This window comes from Lissotriton vulgaris, chromosome 2_1 (assembly GCF_964263255.1).
Source record: "Lissotriton vulgaris chromosome 2_1, aLisVul1.2, whole genome shotgun sequence".
NCBI lineage: Eukaryota > Metazoa > Chordata > Amphibia > Caudata > Salamandridae > Lissotriton > Lissotriton vulgaris.
This window is the reverse complement of record NC_141687.1, coordinates 1,433,099,986-1,433,116,790: the sequence shown is the minus strand read 5'-3', so window position 1 is coordinate 1,433,116,790 and position 16,805 is coordinate 1,433,099,986. Positions and strand designations below refer to the sequence as shown.

At 46.6% G+C, this 16,805-nt stretch overlaps 1 protein-coding gene across 2 annotated transcripts in view; it reads left to right on the top strand.

Annotated features, from left to right (window-relative positions):
• The window catches only part of ACVR2A (activin A receptor type 2A), a 294,834-nt gene that overhangs the window by 159,834 nt on the left and 118,195 nt on the right, over window positions 1–16,805 (top strand). For both annotated transcript variants that reach the window (XM_086957266.1, XM_086957265.1), the window contains one exon: window positions 1,214–1,357. In XM_086957266.1, coding sequence (XP_086813392.1) covers window positions 1,214–1,357 — 144 coding nt within the window. The remainder of the gene's footprint in view (window positions 1–1,213; window positions 1,358–16,805) is intronic.

The following is a 16,805-nucleotide window of genomic DNA, read 5'->3' as shown; positions in this document are numbered from 1 at the left end:
CACATGCAGTCATAATTAAATGTAATGTTGTACGGTCAAATCAAAATTTAAACATACTGCGTTTATTTTTTACTTTTATTTGCTGGTGCAACATTACTTTTAATTCTGAGTGCATCTGATTTAATTGCAAACATTTGCTTAAACTAAGGCTTTTCATTGGATGATTTTCTGTGTATATACATACCTAAATAAACTTTCTATTGCAGTGATAGAAGTGCGATTTAAATGTGCGTTTTGGGCACAGCCGCGTTTAAAAATGTTTCATCAGCAATTCGATGTACGAATAAACTTAATGATTTGCTAGTGCAACATTACTTTTGATTCTGAAAAGTTAAAAAAATAAACTTTAAAAAAAAGCTTTATATCGGTGTCCGGTTTCGGCATGCACGCACATAAAGGCTCTATGAAATGCACAGAAGTGTGAATTTACATTGACATCTCCCCTTAACATGTCATTTTATTATGACGGTGTTCTTGATTTTCAGTTGTCCATCCATCAAATTTAAAACTGACAACCGCATTGAAACAAACGTGACTGTTATATTTACAAACATATATTTTCTTTATATAACTTTTTATTAATCTTTAACGTGATGGACTAAGAAATTTGTAGTGGAAACAAACAAACTCGGTACTAACATATACATTGTTCCATGCATGCAGGTAGACGGTAATAGCAAAAAACTATTTTTCATTTTACCAACTAATGTAAATCACATTATTACATGATCCCATTTGTAAGTGGAGAACTGCTGTGGAGATGTCGCTTATCTGTCGATGCGTGTCTGCTGCACTGCTTTGTGTCCCCCGGTGGGGACGAGGTTACAGTACACACTCTGCTTGTGACGCTGCAAGGAGGACAGAGCTCACCTGGCACCAAGTGCACATGGCTGCGCTGATATGCCATTAGCATTGACAATTCCTATAGACCTTGACGGCGCCTTTAGCTCTCGGATTGCCGAGACCTATTGGCTTTGCAAGTGATACCTAGCCATATATATTTGCAACAAAAGACCCTGTGGACTAGGAGTCTCTTAAGGTAACTTTATCCTTTTAATTGTCGAGTGCTTACGTTACTTGAATAGCAAAGGTAATTTTAGAAACGCTCCCTGTGTTTTGTTTAGTAGAAAATGTTGCATGTTTTCTTGCTTGCCTTCTCAATAGATACGGATTCTGTTTAAGTATTCTTAAATTTCTTTGTGTATGTTTTTAGGACCCAGGGCCGCCACCACCATCCCCTCTGATGGGTTTAAAGCCATTGCAACTTCTGGAGGTTAAAGCTAGGGGAAGGTTTGGCTGTGTCTGGAAAGCACAGTTATTGACTGAATATGTAGCTGTGAAAATATTCCCTATTCAGGTATGAATGAATTTAAATGAATATTTAACATTTACGCGAAATGTTGATTTCTTTATACTTCTTATTGGCAGAATGTGATTCGAAATGTAGTCCATTTAAAAATTAACTTCACATCGCCAATAGTTCTGCACTATGTATCATTGTTGTGCCACATTCTGAACTAGTGGAAACCATAAAGTTACATCGAAGTCAGACACCTGATGAATAAATATGTGTGCTGCTACTCACGCAAAGTTTAGATTGAATGCTTGCACACCAAAATAGTCATTTGGCGTTTCTAAATGTTGCTTTCTTCCATATTCATCGTAGCACTTAGCCAATTTTATTTGTAAACTGTTTACAAGGGAAACGTAGCCACTTGTCTTGATTTTATTTACAAATGTCAGCTCATCTCATCGTTTAAAGCAAATGTGAGTTGCATTCTATGAAATTCACATGTTAACATTTTAATGGGCAGTCATGTTTTTGCGCTTCACGATTTTGTATTGTGGTACTATAGGATAGTTAAAATAGCTTCCTAATTAAAAAGCACTGTTGAGGCACCAAAAGCAAGTTAAAACATCTCGTGCCTCCCTTTTGCAATAGGGCCTCAAATCTCAGAAATTCTTATGACATACCTTAAGTTCCAATGGCCAGATGGAATACAGTCATTGATTTTCCTGTAATGTTTGGAAATCTTTTGCACCAATTGCATAGAGCTTGTCTGAATCTTAAGAAAAATATGGATGCCAAATTAAATGATATATAGTCTTTGCAGGAAATCCTGTCATACTTGTACTGGGTGATCAGAAATGCCCTTTTCAGTTCTCTCCTAAGGCAGCGCATGCACTGTCATGCAAAACCTTTTGTTTTCGAGAAATGGGCTTAGAAACTGACCATTGCTTACCATTGATTGGCTTCATTGTCTCTCTCACTTGCTTATTAGCCTTCTGCTTTAGGCTTCCTTCCTCTTAGTGTGATTGATCCTACCTATGAGCAAAGACACATTACTTGTGTCCTTAGGCTGCGCTTTTTTTTTTCCTTTGGCACAATGTTCTTCTTTGGGTTTAAGCACCCGAAAAGAGTTTTTAAGCCGTCTTCCTTGTGTACCTCTAACTCTTTTGCTCTCTGTTCCCAACCCTCCACTGTCTGGGATTTTACCCCAGCACCTCCTTCCCACCCTCTGTTGTCCATGTGCTTGTCCCCAGCCCCACTCGCCCTCCCTCCATTGTCTGCTGTGCCCAACTGCCCTCCCTCCGTTGTCTGCTTTGTCCACCTGCCCTGCCTTCGTATACTCTGCACACCTGTCGTTCTCCGTTGTCTGCTTTGACCACCCACCCGATCTCCGTTGTCTGCTTTGCCCCCCTGACCGCCTCTCTCCGTTGTCTACTTTGACCCCTACCCGCCCTCCCTCCGTTGTCTTCTTTGCCCCTACCCTCCCTCCCTCCGTTATCTGCTTTGCCCCCTGCCCACCTTCCCTCCATTGTCTGCTTTGCCCCCTGCCCGACCTCCCTCCCTTGTGTGCTTTACCCCCACCCGCCCTGCCTCCGTTGTCTTTGTCCCCCACCCGCCCTCCCTCCGTTGTCTGCTTTGTCCCCTACCCACCCTCCCTCAGTTGTCTGCTTTGTACCCTACCCGCCCTCCCTCCGTTGTCTGCTTTGTCGCCCGCCCACCCTCCCACCGTTGTCTGCTTTGTCCCCCACCCTCCCACCGTTGTCTGCTTTGTCCCCCACCCGCCCTCCGTTGTCTGCTTTGCCCCCCACCCGCCCTCCCTCCGTTGTCTGCTTTGTCCCCCACCCGCCCTCCCTCCGTTGTCTGCTTTGTCCCCCACCCGCCCTCCCTCCGTTGTCTGCTTTGTCCCCACCACCCTCCCTCCGTTGTCTGCTTTGTCCCCACCCGCCCTCCCTCCGTTGTCTTTGTCCCCACCCACCCTCCCTCCGTTGTCTGCTTTGTCCCCCACCCGACCTCCATTTTCTGCTTTGTCCCCCACCCGACCTCCGTTTTCTGCTTTGTCCCCCACCCTCCCTCCGTTGTCTTCTTTGTTCCCCCCACCCACCCTCCCTCCGTTGTCTTCTTTGTTCCCCCCCACCCTCCCTCCGTTGTCTTCTTTGTTCCCCACCCACCCTCCCTCGGTTGTCTTCTTTGTTCCCCACCCACCCTCCCTCCGTTGTCTTCTTTGTCCCCCACCCACCCTCCCTCCGTTGTCTTCTTTGTCCCCCACCCACCCTCCCTCCGTTGTCTTCTTTGTCCCTCACCCGCGCTCCCCCTGTTGTCTGCTTTGTCCCCCCCACCCTCCGTCCCTCCGTTGTCTGCTTTGTCCCCCACCCGCCCTCCCTCCCCCACCAGCCCTCCCTCCCCTGTCTGCTTTGTCCCCCCACCCGCCCTCCCTCCGTTGTCTGCTTTGTACCCCACCCGCCCTCCCTCCGTTGTCTGATTTGTACCCCACCCGCCCTCCCTCCGTTGTCTGATTTGTACCCTACCCGCCCTCCCTCGGTGGTCTGCTTTTTCCCCACCCGCCCTCTGTTGATTGCTTTGTCCCCCACCCGCTTGCCCTCCCTCCATCCGTTGTCTGCTTTGTCCCCCACCCTCCCTCCCTCCGTTGTCTGCTTTGTCCCCCGCCCTCCCTCCCTCCGTTGTCTACTTTGTCCCCCGCCCTCCCTCCCTCCGTTGTCTTTGTCCCCCACCCGCCCTCCCTCCGTTGTCTGCTTTGTCCCCTACCCACCCTCCCTCCGTTGTCTGCTTTGTCCCCTACCCACCCTCCCTCCGTTGTCTGCTTTGTACCCTACCCGCCCTCCCTCCGTTGTCTGCTTTGTCCCCCGCCCTCCCTCCTTCCCTCCATTGTCTGCTTTGTCCCCTGCCTGCCCTCCCTCCGTTGTCTGCCTTGGCTGCCCCACCCAACCTGTCTCCGTTGTATGCTTTTGCCGCCCCACCCACCCTCCCTCCGTTGTCTGCTTTTGCCGCCCCACCCACCCTCCCTCCGTTGTCTGCTTTTGCCGCCCCACCCACCCTCCCTCCGTTGTCTGCTTTGGCCGCCCCACCCACCCTCCATCCGTTGTTTGCTTTACCCCCCCACCTGCCCCGTCTGTTTGCTTTGCCCCCCCATTTGTTTGCTTTGCCCCCCACCTGCCCTCCCTGCGTTGTTTGCCTTGGACCCTGCGTTGTTTGCCTTGGACCCTGCGTTGTTTGCCTTGGACCCTGCGTTGTTTGCCTTGGACCCTGCGTTGTTTGCTCTGCCCCTCCACCCGCCCACCCTCTGTTGTTTGCTCGCCCACCCTCTGTTGTTTGCTCGCCCACCCTCTGTTGTTTGCTCGCCCACCCTCTGTTGTAATTGATACAGCACTTTCCCTACTGCAGCACTTTCCTGGAATTAGAAAAGTAATTGATACCCCTACACTATGCAGCACTTTTCCTACTGCTATACCTTCTTGGAGTTAGAATAGTCATTGATACCCCTACACTATCCAGCACTTTCCCTACTGCAGCACGTTCCTGGAGTTAGAAAAGTAATTGATACCCCTACACTATCCAGCACTTTCCCTACTGCTGTACCTTCTTGGAGTTAGAATAGTCATTGATACCCCTACACTATCCAGCACTTTCCCTACTGTAGCACTTTCCTGGAGTTAGAATAGTAATTGATACCCCTACACTATCCAGCACTTTCTCTACTGCTGCACCTTCATGGAGTTAGAATAGTAATTGATACCCCTACACTATCCAGCACTTTCCTGGAGTTAGAATAGTAATTGATACCCCTACACTATCCATTACTTTCTCTACTGCAGCACTTTCCTGGAGTTAGAATAGTAATTGATACCCCTACACTATCCAGCACTTTCTGTACTGCTGCACCTTCATGTACCAATGGGTATTTTTGAATACTTGCTTGTTGCTATGCTTAATAATAAGGTGTGTATTTTTCAAATACCTTTTGTTCGTGCTGTTCTTTGGTTTTCTTGGATTGCTGTTTTTGGAAATTATTTTATCTTGCTTGTTTTCGTTTGCTGATCTTCTTGTTTTCTCTTTGGTTTGCGTTTAGAACTGGATAATTTTGTATTTCTAGATAGAAAAATAAAGGAAAATGAGCATTCTTTTTTCAACGACATTTTTAAATGGAAAGAAAAATCGTAGTGGTTTTTTTTGTGCAATTTATACAGTCACTCACACTTTACACACTGCAGCTTTTTCCTTGGAGTTAGTATAGTAATTGTCACTTTTAAAATAACCTACATTTTCACTACTGCAGTACCATTCTGGAGTTAGAATGGTAATTTAAAACCCCTTAAACTTTTTCAGACTTTCCTCACTGCAGTATCTACTTGGAGTAAGAATAGTAATTGATACCTCTATACTATACCACACTTTCTTTATGGCAGTACATTATTGGATTTAAAATACTAATTGATGCCTCTACACTATCCTACACTTTTCCTATTGCAGTACCTTCTTGGAGTTAGAATACTAATAGAAATCTCTACACTATCCTAAACTTTCCCTACTGCTACACCTTCCTGGAGTTACAATAGTAAGTGATATCTCTATACTCTCCAGCACTTACCCTACAAATGCATCTTCCTGGTTTTGGAATACTAAGTGACACCCCTACACTATCTAGCACTTACTCTCCTAATGCACCTTCCCAGAATAAGAACAGTAGGTGACATTCATATACTATCCAGCACTTACCCTACTGATGGTGTGGTTTGTTTTTTTCAAATCTGGTATTTTTTTGAAATGTGTTCTTTTTGAAGTTTCCTGTTTTGGTTGTGAGATTTTACAAGAGTTACCAAATATTCTGAAACAAAAGAAATGAAAATCAATGTAAGTTTCAGATACAATACCTTTACACTATTCAGCATTTATTCTACTGAAGCTCCTTTCTGGATTTAGAACAGTAAGTTACACCCCTAAAATATCCAGCACTTACCCTACTGACAAACCATCTTGGAGTTTGAATAGTAAGTGATACCTTTACACTGTCCAGCACTTACCTTACTAATGCAAAATTCTGGAGTTGGAATAGTAATTGATGCCCCTACAGTATCCTATACTTTCCCTACTGCCACACCTTCCAGGAGTTAGAATAGTAATTGATACCTCTACACTATCCAGCACTTACCCAACTACTGTACCTTCATGGAGTGAGAATAGTAAGTTGCACCCCTACACTATCCAGCACTTATCCTACTGATGCACCTTCCTGGAGATAGAATAGTAAGTGACATCCCTGAAGTATCCAGCATTTACCCTACTAATGCATGTAATGGGGTTAGAATTGTAATTAACATCCATACATTTACTGCACATTTATTGAGCTATCTGTCTTGCAGACTAGTTAGGTATGCTATTTGGGGTCAACCTTACTTTCAATTACCTTTTAATGTTGATGTATACTTCTTTCTCTGGATCCTGGACGTGTTTCTGGATTTTAGATGACTTTCCTTGTTGTCTGTTCTTTCGGGTTTTTCTTTTGGTCAGAGGGCTGCTGAAGATCACTTTGAGTATCTTAATTTTTTTTTAAATATGTAATGTCATTATTGATTTCAATGTTTGCGATGCAGTGAAAAGTGACAACATTAATCTGTTTTAGTTACATTTAATTTACTGTTATGAAAATATCTCACCCTTTCCCTACTGCTTCACCTTACTGGATTAAGATTAGTAATTGCAACACCTATAATATCCATCAATTTTTCTTCTGCTGCACCTTCCTGGAGTTGGACTAGTAATTGATATTTCTACACCATCCCACCCTTTCCCTTCAGCTGCACCTTCTTGGTGTTGGAATAATATTTGATATTTGTACATCATCTCACACTTTTCCTACTGCTGCATAATGATGGAGTTAGAACAGTACTTGATTACCTTTACTATCCCTCACTTTCACTTATTATTTATACATTTATTTATTGAAAAAAATATTTACCCTGTTTTTAACGAGACATGTGTATTTCAATGTAGAATTTTTTTGTATAATCGTCCTTTTTTTCTGAGGAAAAATAGGAATTAAAAGGTATGCATTATTAAATGTTTTCATGTGTAAAATAATAAATGATTTATCAAAAAAATGTACAAGTACCTGTTAATAAATGTTGTAGAGAAGTGTGGCTCTTTTAACAAAATGCTTTATTTTGCAAAGGTGGTTTTATCGACACACTTTGTAGGAGTTTCTCTAAAAAAAAAAAAATTTGTGACTTTAAACGAAAATTACATTAAACTTTTGTTTCGAATTTAATTGTTCAAATTATTTCGTTTACATATTAGTCTGGTTAAATTGTTGTTGGCATTGTTAGTGATATATGTAGGTATTTCGTATCTAAAAGCTTAATACTGTTTTATTTTAAATAAATAAGAAAGTTATAAATATTATTTTCAGCGTTTAAAAAGCTTTAAGCTAACATTTCTTTTATTCGTTTCACAAACTTGTATTTCTGTGAAAAATGCTTCAAAGTAGGCTACGGCTGTTATCACGTTGAAGGGGTCAGAGGGTCAGCTTTTGACGTCTGGTCACTCTGGGAGTTGATAATCAACTGATTAAACAAGCATTGGAAATGCAATAGGTCTCGCATTAGGAAAGTTTGAGCGATTGTTATTGTAAATGACACTTTTTTATTTATGTGTTAGTTTTGAAAATAGCAAAATTAATAGCTTTGTCAGTTACAATGTCAATAGTTTTAACTTTCGCAAATGTGACACTTATAGCATTTCTAATGCAATGTGTGTTGTATTTACGTGACTTAGATGTATTGATATTACAAATAACAATGGCTTTTATTTTTGTGGATGTGGCGGTGGATGTGGCGGTGGATGTGGTGGTGGATGTGGTGGTGATTGTGGATGTGGTGGTGGTGGATGTGGTGGTGGTGGATGCGGTGGTGGTGGTGGTGGATGGGGTGATGGATGTAGTGGTGGTGGGTGTGGTGATGGATGTAGTGGTGGTGGATCTGGTGGCAGTGGATGTGGCGGTGGATGTGGTGGTGATGGTGGATGTGGTGGATGGGGTGGTGGTGGTGGTGGATGGGGTGATGGATGTAGTGGTGGTGGGTGTGGTGATGGATGTAGTGGTGGTGGGTGTGGTGATGGATGTAGTGGTGGTGGGTGTGGTGGATTTGGTGGCGGTGGATGGGGCGGTGGATGTGGTGGTGATGGTGGATGTGGTGGTGGTGGTGGATGTGGTGGTGGTGGATGCGGTGGGTGTGGTGATGGTGGATGGGGTGATGGATGTAGTGGTGGTGGGTGTGGTGATGGATGTAGTGGTGGTGGGTGTATGACTGGGGTGTATTGTTTTTTCAAGTAATACATGACCTCTTGCGTGTTAAGCTTCTGCTAGTCAGTGTCCACGGCACCAGGTAGGCAAAGAGAAGAGGAACCCGCGCTGCGGGAGGCTCGAGGTTGTTTTAAGCGCCTCTGGGCGCTTTCCAGTAACGTTCTTGGTGTGCGCCCCTCAGGGGACTCTGGTATCTCTGAATGTGAGGCAGAGAGTGGGGAGGAGAGTAGGAGGAGGAGGGGGAGGAGAGCAGGGGCCTGGAGTGCGGCTGAGGGAATTGACGAAATGCGACACAGCAGGCGGGGGAGCGGGGGTGTGGGAGGAGTGCGCCTGAGGGAAAATCCATGGAAATGAGCCTAATTTAAATTGCTCAATATTCCTTCTGGTAGACTCGATAAAAGACCCGGAGAGCCACGGAACATGTATGACTGGGGTGTATTGTTTTTTCAAGTAATACATGACCTCTTGCGTGTTAAGCTTCTGCTAGTCAGTGTCCACAGCACCAGGTAGGCAAAGAGAAGAGGAACCCGCGCTGCGGGAGGCTCGAGGTTGTTTTAAGCGCCTCTGTGCGCTTTCCAGTAACGTTGTTGGTGTGCGCCCCTCAGGGGGCTCTGGTGTCTCTGAGTGTGAGGGAGAGAGTGGGGAGGAGAGTAGGAGGAGGAGGGGGGAGGAGAGCAGGGGCCTGGAATGCGGCTGAGGGAAGTGACGAAAAGCGACACGGCAGGCAGGGGAGCGGGGGTGTGGGAGGAGTGCGCCTGAGGGAAAATCCATGGAAATGAGCCTAATTTAAATTGTTCAATATTCCTTCTGGTAGACTCGATAAAAGACCCGGAGAGCCACGGAACATGTATGACTGGGGTGTATTGTTTTTTCAAGTAATACATGACCTCTTGCGTGTTAAGCTTCTGCTAGTCAGTGTCCACGGCACCAGGTAGGCAAAGAGAAGAGGAACCCGAGTAGGAGGAGGAGGGGGGAGGAGAGCAGGGGCCTGGAATGCGGCTGAGGGAAGTGACGAAATGCGACACGGCAGGCAGGGGAGCGGGGGTGTGGGAGGAGTGCGCCTGAGGGAAAATCCATGCAAGGCAGGCGGCTGGGGGCATATGCACGCGCTTTCAAGCTCAATGCGCATGCGCATTGAGCTTGAATTTCACGGGCACTGCAAGGAATCGCCACGATTCCTTGCAAGTTAGTTAAAGAGTGGTTAAGCCCCCATAGTCTTGCAAGCTCGATGCGCATGCGCATCGACAGGCGAGACCTAAAAATGGTGACTTGCTTGTATTTATAAGTTTTAGTCAGGCTCATTGCTTTTTGTAAAAAATACACCGTTGGTAATGTATTTAATCTTTTAATTAATGTGGAAAGTAATAATTTCGTTTGAAAAAGTGTTTAGTAATTTTCGTTCCGTTTTGGCATCCATTTTGAAAGTATTGTTGTGGTATGATTTCATGGAAAGAGTTGAAGGGCAAATATTGAAAGTACTTAGTTTAAAATGGCGACTCTGTGTATGTAAAATGTTTGTGTTTACGAAAATATATTGCTATATTAGTAAAATACTTTTTTAATATATTAATTTCAGTAAATCGTCGACTTGGTAAAGTATGGCATTTTTTAATAATATTAGTATTAATTTTAATACTAGAGTATTAATTTAAAAACAACCTTAGCATTTCGGAACATTACGTTCAGTTTTTTACAACATTTTAATACACTTCCCCACCCAAAACCCCTAATTTCCCTGCATCCCGTGCCAGGTTTTATTTTACAAAAAAAAAAAGATATATTTGCGTTGTAATGGTATGCGTTTTAATGGAAATCATTGTAATGGTAGTTTTTCATTAAAAACACTATATTGCGTTGTAATAGTATTCGTTGTAAAATAAAGCCTTGTAATGGTATTTGCGTTGTAAAAAATGTGTTGTAAAAGTATGTGTTGTAACATTATACATCCCAAGAAATGATTACCCAAGTCAATACCGGGTTAATTGTCTCTTAAGGCGCTGTAGATGCTGCTTGTTAACAAATCTGCACTGGCTTTACCTTACGGCGGCCCACATACTAAGAATCTCCGGGTTACAGATGATACCTATAGAAGCAGAACATCAATACAAACGGGCGATGAGGGGGGGCAATAATAAAAGAGATAATGGAAGCTCTTTACTTCACCAACAAACTTTTTAAACCGGGAAAGCCACTGCATGCAGCATGGTGTCATTGGAGCTAGTGGAAAGAGCAAGGAGCAGGTCTCTAGAGTTTTCTGGTTTGGCCAATGAATGACTCGGTTCGAGGCAATTGAAAGACTTCAGTTGAGTTTCAACTTGGCGGATTTCTGCAGGAATGGCATAAAATATCATTGGATTAATGGGTTCTAAATATAGTATGTTAACACAATCTACATAGAATTGGAATTCGCAACCAACCAGACAATCGCGCAGAAAGGAACACAAGGATTTTCTCCAACAAGAAGTGGCAATAGAAAGGTTACCAAAGGGGAATCACAGTACAGGTGTTTGCTTGGTTTCCTTGTACCCTAGCTAAACGTCACCTCAGTAGCAACTTATGATCTAAGCGTGAGACCTTTCACAAAAATAGCAGTCAAATATTGGGCACCTACTTTTTGCGAGTAGTTACCTATTTTGCGAACTGTAGAAAGGTGGATACCGGACTATGGTCACCCCAGATTTTTTGACTAGTGTTTAGCTGGTTTTCGACTTAGTTGGCCTGGGATCCTGCTAATCAGGGCTCCAGGCTATCTGCTCTCACTGTAAAATGGACTCCATGTACTTTAGGTACATCTCCAATTGGATATTGGGCTACCATTTGAGCCCCTGTGTAGTGTACCTTAGGTACCCAGGGCATAGGTGCATCCAAGGCCTACCAGGTGCAGCAGCATGTATTCTGCCACCACTGGCTGGCCATCCAAATTGACACAACTGGCTGATCGCTCAGCTGGGGTAAGGTGGTGTAATCACCCCTTGCTTTAGATATAGTATACCTAGATCTAACCTTATATATAGACACATATACACCTAGAAGTCACTCCTATGGCAGGCCTTAACAATCCTGGAGGCAGAGTGCTTGGTTTTATGTGAGATGGTGCTCTATCATGAGCTGAGCCTGTCTGCAGCTTTCGGAACCATGTCCTTATAGCTGTTCTATGAAATAGCCATACCATATATTCCTAAGTGCATTATCATCCTCGCGGTTGAATGCTAACTTTGGTTTGGCTTTATCAAAACATGTTGTGTAAGGTGTCATACGCTTTGGAATACTGCCCCCTCGCCAGTTCTGGCGACGGGGGTAGCATTCCACCCTTCTAGAGGGAGAAGACATGTTGTTCCCACTAAACCCGGTCAAAGTTAACCAGAGTCTCAGCATCACAAAGTCTGACCTCCTGCTGCTAGGAGTTCTTCCAGCGAGGGAGGCTTGGACAATAGGTTTCCTGTCTTGGGAGGTGCTAGCACCACCCCAGACAGGCCATAGTGTATTGGCGCAGGGAGGGCTGAATGAAATGAGACACTCCCATGCATAGCCCAGTTCAAACGAGTTACTGGGGCACTCCAGCCCCAGCTCTGGCGCGAAACTGGACAAAGGGAAAGGGGTGTAACCACCCCCTTCCCTAGTCCCACCCATAGGGGGGACCTAGCAGGTAATCTAGCCCCTCAGATTAGTATATAGGTAGGAGCTGAGTCAAGAGACTTTAGATTTATCCTGAAATGAAACTCTGGACCTTCGACGTTCTACTCAAGATAGAAGACTGACAAATCTCCCTTGTGGTCAAGGAGTAACCACCCTTTGCAAACAGGCACCCTCCAGCGATCTGCGGTTTGCTTTATCGTTGCTCCTGCCGGAGCCCGATCACAGAGCCTGGCAAGAACCAGACTTCCCTGAGCCCGATCCACAGCAAAGCTGAGACCTGTGGAGGCGATGAAAGACGTGGGATCGGCCATCTTGGAAAACCTGCACTTTGCTACCTGCGCAGCTCCCGAGGCACCCTCGAAGCTGTGCATTGGGGTTTGAGAAGCCCCAGCCCCGAGCACCTTCTACACCGACGCACAGCCCTCCACACTCTACGAGTGCCGCGTGGGGCCTGCTAGTGTTTTTGTGCTCGACACGTCTGTCTGGTCATTTGCCCGTTGGCTAATGGCCTCTGTGATGACGAACCTACGAATTTCCACTGCTGGCCTGGTTGCTCCAGGCTGGCCCTTGCTTCCCTGAAAAGGAGAAGCCCATCAGACCTTGCTAGTCTGATCCAGAAGCCATCTTCGATTCCTGCGTGGGTTGCCTTTGCCAAGGCTTGTTGACTCCAATCCGGAAGCAGACACCGCCGACAGCGAGATCCTTCGTGGGACAGTCCGTGCCCATCTCCTGGTCGTCGGCGACACCTCCTGGTCCACGTTGCTACAGAGACTAGCTTCACAAAATCACCTGATTGCTTCACGACATCGCCTGGTTCCTTCGTGGTCACTGGCTAGTGACCCAGACTCTGTCCCTTCTACTTTCAGGTATCCTCGATCCGCCCTTGGATCCCCCCGGACACTTCTCTCCTGGTCGCCTGCAGCATCTTTCTCCAAGGCTCCATAGGGTTCAGCGACGAAACCCGACACACTTTGACAACTATGCACCCGCTTCCTGTGGGTGAGGTAGCGTGAGTACTCCGGTGCTCCTGTGGGTATTGACTATCCTAGTGTCCCAGTTTTTCAGTAGCTTTCTCCTAGTCCATCCGTAAGTGTCCTAAAAGAACTAGTTTCCATTTCTTTCGTTCCCATTCTAGCTCTATGGTAACTCGCGTGTGTGTAAGGACACTGCACACGCCTCCCGTGGGCCTCCTGCTTCCTATCCTTTGGTAGTACAGCATAGCCCCAGCGATGCCCTAGGCCTGTCCGTGACGTGGTTCTTATACCACTATTTTAGTATATGATTTAGCGTGCCCCTAGGTCCCTACTGTATTTTGTGCAACTTATTGTATGATAATTGAGTATCTTGCTATGTGCTTGTGCCTCTGATCTCATAAAGAGCTCAGAGGGGTTGTGTAGTAATAAATACATATATTTTTTATATATAACCTGTGTGGTGTCCTTTCATTTGGTATTCAAGGGGTTACATATGGTAAAACAGCTGGCTTTACATGCCCTCTGAAGTTTTAGCCTAAGACTGCTTTGTCCATGCTACCTCTAGGAAAGCTGGTCTATAAGGTTGACTTTACAACAATCACCGTAAGGGTTGTTTGGACTGATATAGGGTGCCCACTAGAATAGTGGACATCACATATCAGGCCAACTTCTCACACGAACCAGCTTCAAATAGGTTGCTGCACAAAACAAAGCATTGTTACGAGGCTCGGACCACACTGCCTAATACCAGACTTACATTAGCAAACAATTCATACATCAATGTATAAATCGCAATTTGAAGTGATGCGTACAGCAGTTCCCTTCTTAAATTGTGATTCCCAATCCATTTGTAAACCAATTTACAGATTTGAAAATACATTTCTAAATTGATAGCTGTGTTAAGTCAATCCACAAATACTTTCTAGCATTCACAAACTCTGATTTAGCAGATCTGGGAGTCTGCAACTGTTAAAAAGTTTGTACACCGTCCCTAAGAATCTTCAACAGATCTGTCTGATCTCTAGAGTTCAAAATGACAACCGTCCAAGAGGTTGTCTTGGCAATGTTAAACCTTAAGGGCACCCACTTTCACATCACAAATATCTCGAGTTTGTGATGAGGGACATCCATTAACAATTCAAAGTGCACCCTTTTGGGGTAAATAAACAGCACCTCGAGTGTTCACAAAATGCTTGACATTGGCGGCGGCTCACTTAGGATGCCAAACGAGCACTTGTACTCCTACATAGGCAAGTGAGTGATAGGAAGGAGCTCATTCCAAAATTGCCAGAACAGCATAAACTAGTTAATTCCCCTTCATCTCAGTGGGTCTCACAGTTGCTATTAAAAAACCAAATCATCACTTCAACCATCGCAGAACAACGATTCCTTGGTAAAGAGCTGACCACACTCAGCATAGCAGTGGTGTTCCCCAGTTAGAAGAGCATTCTGACAATACAGAAACAGGTTTGTCTCTAACACACTAAAAATCTATGATTGTGTCTCAAATACCCTTAGCAAAGTTGTAAATGAAGCCCATAGAAGGCATTTGCTCTCAAATCAGTGGTCACTGTCAAAGGATGGGGATAATCTAGTGATGTTGTGAGCAGGTTTAACAAGCACTGGCGTTGCCAATAGGTCTCGCAGTAGGAAAGTTGGAGATATTACAATTGCAAATAACAATGCCTTTTATTTTTGTTTTCATTTTAAAAACATAAAGGGCTTTGTCATTTACAAAACCAATAGCTCCAACTTTCCTACTGCGAGACCTATTGTGCACTGCACAGTGTGGGTGTAAGTGGCACTGCGTGGGTGTGAGTGGCTTTGAGTGAGTGGCGTTGCGTGGGTGAGTGGTGTTGCATGTGTGAGTGTTGTTGCGTGGGTGAGTGGCGTTGCGTGGGTGAGTGGCGTTGCGTGTGCGAGTGACATTGCATGGGTGAGTGTGGCGTTGCGTGTGTGAGAGTGGGCTTGCGTGGGTGTGAGTGGCGTTGTGTGTCTGAAAGTGGTGCTGTGTGGGTAAAAGTGGCACAGCGTGAGTGGATTTGCGTGAGTGAGTGGCGTTGCGTGAGTGGCGTTGCGTGAGTGAGTGGCGTTGCGTGAGTGAGTGGCGTTGCGCGAGTGAGTGGCGTTGCGTTGGTGAGTGGCGTTGCTTTGGTGAGTGGCGTTGCTTTGGTGAGTGGCGTTGCGTTGGTGAGTGGCGTTGCGTTGGTGAGTGGCGTTGCGTTGGTGAGTGGCGTTGCGTTGGTGAGTGGCGTTGCATGTGTGAGTGACGTTGCACGTGTGAGTGGCGTTGCACGTGTGAGTGGCGTTGCACGTGTGAGTGGCGTTGCACGTGTGAGTGGCGTTGCGTGGATAAGTGGCGTTGCATGGATAAGTGGCGTTGCATGGATAAGTGGCGTTGCATGGATAAGTGGCGTTGCATGGATAAGTGGCGTTGCATGGATAAGTGGCGTTGCATGGATAAGTGGCGTTGCATGGATAAGTGGCGTTGCATGGATAAGTGGCGTTGCATGGATAAGTGGCGTTGCGTGGATAAGTGGCGTTGCGTGGATAAGTGGCGTTGCGTGGATAAGTGGTGTTGCGTGGGTGAGTTGTGTTGCGTGTGTGATTGGTGTTGCTTGGGTGAGTGCGGTTGCGTGGGTGAGTGTGGCATTGCGTGGGTGATAGTGGGCTTGCGTGGGTGTGAGTGGCGTTGCGTGTCTGAAAGTGGTGCTGTGTGGGTGTGAGTGGCACTGCGTGGGTGTGAGTGGCGTTGCGTGGGTGAGTGGCGTTGCATGTGTGAGTGGTTGCGTGGGTGAGTGGCGTTGTCAATCGGATACCGGCCCCAGGAGGGGTAGCAACGCTCAACAGCACGCAGCCTTGACCAGCACTGACCTGCACAGCGCCGCTGGGTTCCTGACGTTGTGGTCGCCCCCGCCGTCGTGCAGCACCATCACACGGCCGCAGAGCGGGGTGGACCACAACTCCTAGCCTGCCCTGCCACAACACCACCCACTTCCTGCATACAGCGCTAGGAGGCGCACAAAAGGAGCCAGCTCCCACTGCGGAGCGGGGGGCATTGTCAATCGGATACCGGCCCCAGGAGGGGTAGCAACGCTCAACAGCACGCAGCCTTGACCAGCACTGACCTGCACAGCGCCGCTGGGTTCCTGACGTTGTGGTCGCCCCCGCCGCCGTGCAGCACCATCACACGGCCGCCGAGCGGGGCGGGGCGGGGCGGACCACAACTCCCAGCCTGCCCTGCCACAACACCGCCCACTTCCTGCATACAGCGCCAGGAGGCACACAAAAGGAGACAGCTCCCACTGCGGAGCGGGGGGCATTGTCAATCGGATACCGGCCCCAGGAGGGGTAGCAACGCTCAACAGCACGCAGCCTTGACCTGCACAGCGCCGCTGGGTTCCTGACTTTGTGGTCGCCCCCGCCGCCGTGCAGCACCATCACACGGCCGCGGGGCGGACCACAACTCTCAGCCTGCCCTGCCACAACACCGCCCACTTCCTGCATACAGCGCCAGGAGGCGCACAAAAGGAGACCACTCCCACTGCGGAGCGGGGGGCATTGTCAATCGGATACCGGCCCCAGGAGGGGT